Source organism: Chenopodium quinoa, unplaced genomic scaffold (assembly GCF_001683475.1).
Source record: "Chenopodium quinoa cultivar QQ74 unplaced genomic scaffold, ASM168347v1, whole genome shotgun sequence".
NCBI lineage: Eukaryota > Viridiplantae > Streptophyta > Magnoliopsida > Caryophyllales > Amaranthaceae > Chenopodium > Chenopodium quinoa.
Window position 1 is genome coordinate 6,814 of NW_018744804.1, and position 7,633 is coordinate 14,446.

General features: G+C 35.6%; 1 protein-coding gene across 1 annotated transcript; it reads right to left on the reverse strand.

The window, feature by feature from the left end:
- Positions 1-5,426: 5,426 nt before the first annotated feature.
- LOC110703983 (probable serine/threonine-protein kinase WNK5) lies at positions 5,427-6,881 on the reverse strand. The gene has a single exon (XM_021881781.1). The coding sequence runs from the start codon at positions 6,879-6,881 to the stop codon at positions 5,427-5,429; it is 1,455 nt and encodes a 484-aa protein (XP_021737473.1).
- Positions 6,882-7,633: the final 752 nt, after the last annotated feature.

Genomic DNA, 7,633 nt, shown 5'->3' on the forward strand with positions numbered 1-7,633 from the left:
GCCGGAAAACCCACTCCATAACCAATCTAGCTACCACCCTACTCCATAAGAAATATATTGAGGGCAGAGAATACCCCACTAAAATTCACCTTGGATCCCATGTATGGCAGGATATTGGTAAAGCTTGGAACCATTTCCAATCCCATTCTAAATTGGCCATAGGAGATGGAACTAGGATCAGATTTTGGCAGGACAACTGGCTTGGTCCTGGGCCTTTAAGAGATTTGAACTAGGGCCCTCTCCCTCAACATGAGTCTGAAATGCCCCTCTATCTTGCTAGAGATGGTGCTTCCTGGTCCCTTCAGCACCTCTCTTTTCCTCTGCCTCCCCATATCATTAAACAAATTAATGCTACCTACTTCCCCAATACAAGGCTTGATTTCCCTATGAGCTCCTTTGTACATGGAAGATATTTTGACTCAAAAATCTGCATACAACTCCCTCTGGATTTCCTAACACCCATGCTCCCAAGAAGATGAGAAGTGGGGTACTATTTGGGACCTTAATTCTTCGCCTAAGGTCAAAATGGTCATGTGGCTGACTATGTGGGAAAGACTTCCTACTTACTTCCTCCTATCTTGCTACTAGGAACATCATATATATTCTCAGCTTTTTGCTCCTTCTATCCAGGGGTGGAAGAGTCAATTTTACATGTCCTTAGGGACTGTCCTGGGGTAGCTGAAATATGGAACCTTCAACCTCTCCTATCTCCTTTAGTGGACTCTGTCCCTCGATGGATGTGTGATAACCTGGGTAGTTGTTCAACTGACAATCCTATGGGAAAACCTTGGAATGAGATTTTTGCTGTCATGTGTTGGAGAATATGAATTAGAAGGAACATATGGGTATTTTAGAAGGAGAATATAGTCATCCAATCCTGGTGGAAATCACCACCTGGATAATTAAGGAAAACTCCCTTCTTTCCCAGTCCCAATATATGGTCCCTAAGTTTAATCTACCCTCCTTTATCTCCATTGTAGCTCCCAAGTGATGATCCAAACTGATGCTTCCTTTTCCTCATCCACCCTGTCTGCTGGCATTGGTTGTGTTTGCAGAGATTCTCAAGGGGTTTGGTGTGATGGCATGCCTATGCATGTCCCTTGTACTTCTGCTGTGTGGGGGGAAGCCTTTGCTGTTTTGTTCTCCCTGAAGTGGGTTATGTCCAAAGGCTATACTGAGGGTCTGCTGCTCTCAGATTGTGAGAGGGTGGTCCAAGGGGTTACACTTCAGGATAAGGTATGGGATAAGCTTACTAACATATATAATGGATGCAGGGAACTCCTCCAACAACTTCAGAGGCTATCCTTAAAGCAAGGGAAGCGGGTCCAAGTTCAAGAGGCTGATGCTGTGGCAAGAGGAGCTAGACAGAAGTTGGTTATTTCAACTGACTTTTGTTGGATTGTCCCGAAGGAAAGTAGGGAAGAGCTTCTGTCTAGGCTAGGAAATTTTACCTTTGCTTATAGTAGCAATATTCTCTAGTATTTTTGTACATGAAACTGCTAATTCCTAGCTTAACTTGTAAGAATTATTTTGTCAAAGGCCTGGCCTTTGAGAACTCCTGTATTCATGGAGATGTGATATATAATGACTAAATGAACGCCTTTTAACAAAAAAAAAAAAAAGATAAAAAAAAAAATAAAAAAATGAACCAAATATGAAGAGACATAAAAGAAAATTTGATTTTGGGAGAAACCTGATGAACGAGATAATAAGCCATCAATAATACAACCACAATTAATTAGGTAATTTAATAATTTGACATTACATGTATGTTTTCAACACTTGAAACATCTTTACTACTCCCTCCGCTTATAATACATCTTCATTTTTCTTGTTGGTACGTATGCCGATACTAATATTTGATCAATAATATCTTTAATTATTAACAAATAGAAATTCTAATAGGTTGTGACGATTTCAACAAGTATTTATAAGATTATATTTTTTTCTTATTTATAAATCACAAAAATTTAGTCAAAGTTGGAAGAATAAATATTACAAAAAGTAGAAATAGAGCTAGTATTTTAAAAATGAAGAGATTATATCTTAATTAAGTGATAGAGACATACGAAGTATTACTTTCATGAGGCTCTCGCTAATCAATACTCTACTGTATAACATCATACCCTAATAAAAGGTCTAACATGACTACATGAGTTTAAATAATTTTGGCTCATCCCCAAGATCCCAACACAACACAGAAAAACTTGTATGAACCTGGTTTACAATAATATTATTGTGGATCCGAAGTTCAACATGTGCGTAACTGGTCTCGTATTGAACATAGTGACCCTAATATTGAACATAGTGACCCTAATATTAAATATAGTAACCTTAATTTTAACATAATAACCTTTAATAAAATTTGTGTGATTTTTAATATTGTTGCGAACCTGAAGTATGATGTTATGATCCTAATTTTAACCTAGTGATCTATATTAATCATATTGACCAGGATTTTAAAAATTTTCATTTAAAAAAAATTTATCTCTTATGACCTTTATAAAAACAATCACTTTTATTTTAACATAATGATCATTATTTTAACATAGTGACCTTTTTTTTAAATTAATAAAATGACCGTATTATCTCTATTTTAAGTGGTCCACAATAAATTAGTGTGAACCAGTTCTATTTAAGAGTTTGTAAATACCACAACTTCACCCAATTGAGTCAACAACTTCACCCAATAAAATCTCTACAATCATACGGACAAAGATACGAATAAAATATTACTTTGTATACCGCTATATACAATACTTCGTATACCACTATGTAACAACATTACAAAGGCCCTCTCCAAAATTTTCTTACATTTATTTTTAAAAAATTTGATATTTGCTACCAGCAAAAACATCTTGTGTCACATTTGCTACCCATTTAATTTTTTATTTTACTTTACTACCACCCAAATCCCAAAATTATAAGTATCATTACCAGTTGCCTTATGTCATTACGGTTTCCATTAGTGGGCCCAGCCATTGTTCAGCCACCTCACTACTAACCAAGCCACCTCACTACCACTGTCCAACCTCCCTGTCCCTATCAACTCTGCCCCAATACCTCACTGCCACCCTCTCCCTTCCGCCGACGACCGGCCAGCCCCTTCTCGTTACCGGAGCTAAGCCTCTTCTTGCTGGCGACTACCACTGCTACATCATCAACCCCTCACTCCTGTTTGTTTTCTTTGGCTGCTTTCAATCGCTTCTTCTTCATTATCCACCATCAACTGAAATCATCGGCTTCAAACGCTTCACATTCAATCATCATCAAATCGCAGTCATTGATTCGATTCAATGCATCTTAGCCACCAAATTTCATTATTTTCGCTCTAGAGTCTATGATATTTTCGCTGAATTGGGGCGTAAATTGCCAATTACGGGGCTCCAAATGCTAAAATTGCGGGCTGAATTAGAGCTTCTTACAAGCTACTTTTTGTTCGATTGGGCTGTCGGCTTCCATTGATGGTGGTGCGAGGCTGGTGGTGGAGCGCGCTTCTTGCGGTTGTGCTGCAGGCGGTAGTGTTGGTTCAGGCGGTGCTCGCTGCAGTGTTTTTTGGGGGGGGGGTGAAGTGTAGGATGAGCTTGGTGATGTTGGACAGAGTAAAGGAGATGCGGTGGTTCGGTGCTGTGGGTGCGCTGGTGGCAATTGCGGCTCGATGTGATATTAGTGATGATGTAAATGGTGGTGGTGATGGAGGAGGGGTTAGGCAGGGGTTTGTGGTGTTTGCATGAGGAAATGGAAGCAAGGGAGTGTTAGTGAGCGGTTAGTATGGTGTAGGTTAATGAATTGGTGTGGTGATTGATAAATTAGGCCCCACTTAACGGCAAAATTGACATAAACCGTTACCTGGTAGTGAAATATGTAGTTAGGGGATTTGAGTGGTAGTAAAGTAAAATAAATAATTAAACGGGTATCATATGTGACACAAGGTGCTTTCGCTGGTAGCAAAGTCAAAATTTCCTTGTTTTTTACTTGTATTTTTCTTCTTGTTAAAAAGATCGACATTCATGGTTTAAGAACAATATAAGAAAATTATTAATTTGTTTTGTTTTAAGTATTTTGATTATGATTTTATAGATATTAAGGGCCTGCTCTGATTTACTAAACTACACAAAACTGATTGGAGCTGTACTGAAATGAACTGAAATGAGTTGAATAGAGCTGAAATGAATTGTTAATGAGAGAAGGAAATTAGGAATTGAACTGAACCAAACTGATCTAAGCTAATTGGAGCTAAACTAAACTAAACTAAATTGAAATTAAGCTAAAGAGAACATGCCCTAAATACTATTACTTATTTAGTCTTATGAAAATTATTTTGTTATAAATCTATGAATCTAATCATACTTTTTAGGTTTTGATGTCCATGCCAATTTTTTTGAAATATATTTGTTACTCCCTTCGTGTTTTTTTAAGTGTTACATTTTAACTGACACATAGTTTTAGGCAATTTTATTGACTTAAATAAAATAAGAGGTAAGTGGGGTAGTTGGAGTATTAAAAAATTATAAAAGAAAGATAGTGGGGTTAATAGTTTATTGAAAAGTAATGAATGTGAGAGGAAAGATATAATAAAAAAAAAGTAGTAGTAGGTTTGAGTGGGGGCCATGAGAGGAGAGAGATATAATATTTTTTTTTTTCACTTGACGGCAATTTGAGACTTGGGAAATAAATTAAGGTTATATAAAGGTTTCCTTGAGTTATAAAAGGACCCTACAATTAATCAATTAGTTCACACTTTATTAATTCATTAAATAGGATTACATTAAATACTCCTTATATTAATATTTCGTTCTGATGTAGGTCTAAGTGGACCGAATCACGTAAATTCATGTGCTCTTTGTTCATATTTATTATTGTTTTCTCCTATTTTTTATTCACTTGTTTTGCATTAATCTGACACAAGTACACACTTATTTCCTTACAATATCAATTGTTACCATTAAGTTAGTAGTAACTTAAGATCATATGATCACATTGTGTTTCGAAATTTATCTATGTAGTAGTTTACTTATTTAAGTTTGACTTGTCCAGCTCTCATTTTAAAGTGGTTATTTAGGATAACTCTAATGATTTGGATTTAATCAAGTAGTTATATTACAATAATTAAATACAGATAAGAAAATCGGTAGAGGAAAGCTGTTGTAACATAAAAGATGTTTATGAAGAATTAAAATCGAATTATTTAGTCCTTAACAACAATCTTACTAATGTAATGTTCCTTTTCCAAATCAAATACACAAAACTGACAATTAATCGTCATAACGAAGAATTTAAAATCTAGGTAGACTACCTAAACTCAAGCAAACATATATACTTAACTAAGATTTAAAGTGTCTCTAAGTCACATTTAGTACACTAACATAAAAGAGTATCATCGAATATTTTTATACTAAACTACTAAAGATAGAGTTAATTTGATCTCAGAATTTGGCACACCAAGAACATAATGACAGCTTCCAGTTGCCTCTTCTTCGATTATCCTCAGACCTTCCATGCTGCGACTGCTGTTGCTCTGCATCCTCGTTGTGATGGCTTCTATTTGAGGAAGTTCTAGGTGTAGCATCATTCGGTCGTCTCTCATTTCCACTTGGAGGAGCATAATTTGATTTCTCATGTGCTCTTGGAGCATCATCACTAAACGTTTCCTCGGAAAATAAATCCTGCAGACACCAATCTTCCACAGCAACAGTTGAAGGTGTGTTACTGTCACAATGTTCATACGGAAATTCTGTTATGAGTTGTTCCATATTCTTAGAAACCAGCGCGATTACTTTAGCAGACGAGTCAATTTCTCGTCGAATGTTCTCCATGATATCAGGAATTGTATCAACTCCGAGCAAGAACTCAAAACTTATCATTCTAACCATATCAAGGCCATCAATAATAATCCTCAAAGTAATAGATATCGATACATCCTCTGACATTTTCCCCTGTAACCAGAATTTCTTATATCCGCTGTCAAATTCCATCAGTACTTCTGTAGGCTGCAGTAGTAGTCCAGCCACCTGATCTTGCACAGATTCATTCAGAGACAGACTACCAGCACAAGTACTTGCAGTCGATGTGTCAGCAACATCGACTGCAAGCAATGGGTCATTCAGAAGGTCCAATGCTGATGGTCTAACAATATCAGGTGCAAAGTCAATACACTTATCAATCAACTGCTTCATTTGAGGATCAGTCACACTGAGTAACCCAACAGGCTTGAAACCGATGTCAACCAGATCATTGTCGCTGCTGAGTTCTGTGATTTGTACTTCCTTATTCATCATCTGCGTTAAGCTAGTCCCAAACGAAAATATATCAGTCTGAAACGCTGGTGTACTCCCTGATTCAAAAATCTTTGCAATTCCCAAGTCTCCTAGTTTAATCGTGCTCGTGTTACCTTTAACAAATATGTTACTACACTTAATATCACGGTGAGTAATAGGCGGATTATGAGTATGAAGATAATGTAACGCACTTAAAATCTGTCTACACCAAATCTTGATCGCCATATTACCCACAAGAGCAGGTACATGTTCCCTGCTATAGTCTGTCAGATTTCCTGAAGAACAAAACTCAGTAATCATGTGGACGACTTTCTGGTCATCATCAATCCAATAATGATAACATTTCGTAATGTTTTCGTGGTCTAGAGACCTCAATAATTCAGGTTCGGCACATAATTCCTCAAGATTTTCCCTAGACGCTTCTTTTCCTGGTAGTAATCTCACCTTACTCCAAGCTATTTCAGTACCATAACGCCTATCCAATCCCCTGTAAACTTTTTTTGACGAGCCTTCTCCTATGAATATTTCGTACCTTGCGAATCGCGTTGTTGGGTCTGTCTCCCTAACCGTATAATCGTTAGCTTGTGAACTCGAAGCAGCCATTACTAACCCAGTTGTAATTAGAAACAACAGAACAGTAAACAGAACAACCGAAAGAATATTTTTGATTAATTTTATGGATATAATTGAAAGGATAATTTTGAAGGAGAAACAAAATAATAGAAATGGATTGATAAAATATTTATAGTGGAAATCAGTTAAGTCGGTTATCAAGTTCAAGAAACTTGAAATGGGGTTTCTTGATTTTTTTTTAATTTTATTTATTTATATAAAATAGTTTGGAAAATACAGTAAAAAGAGTTGTGGGAGTTAGTTACATGTCAGCCGGGAATATAGGGAAGTTATTTAAATCAGGCAGTTAAGATCAAGAAACATAAAATGGGTTTTCTTGATTTTTTTTTATTTTTTATTTATTTATTTATTTATTTTTTAATATAGATTTCTTTACTTCCTCTTTTTATTATAAGAAAATTATTATTTTTTCGATAAATACTTAAGAAAATTAATATAGTGAAGTGTAACTTGCTCTCAACTTAATTGTTTCAAAGGGAAAAAAAATAAACAAAAAACTAGCTCTGGACTTTATAACAGTATAAAATGTCTACACAGATTTAGTAGCAATAATAATGTGGTACATTCCCATGATTTCATAATTAGAATTTAAAATTAAATTATGATAATAGTATTTAACTCTTTATTAATCAATATTAACTCTTTATTGGTCATTTCTTACTTTTTAGGTCAGAGAGAATGTTGTTTAGAAATTTGGTATTAAGGTGCATATACTAATCTCC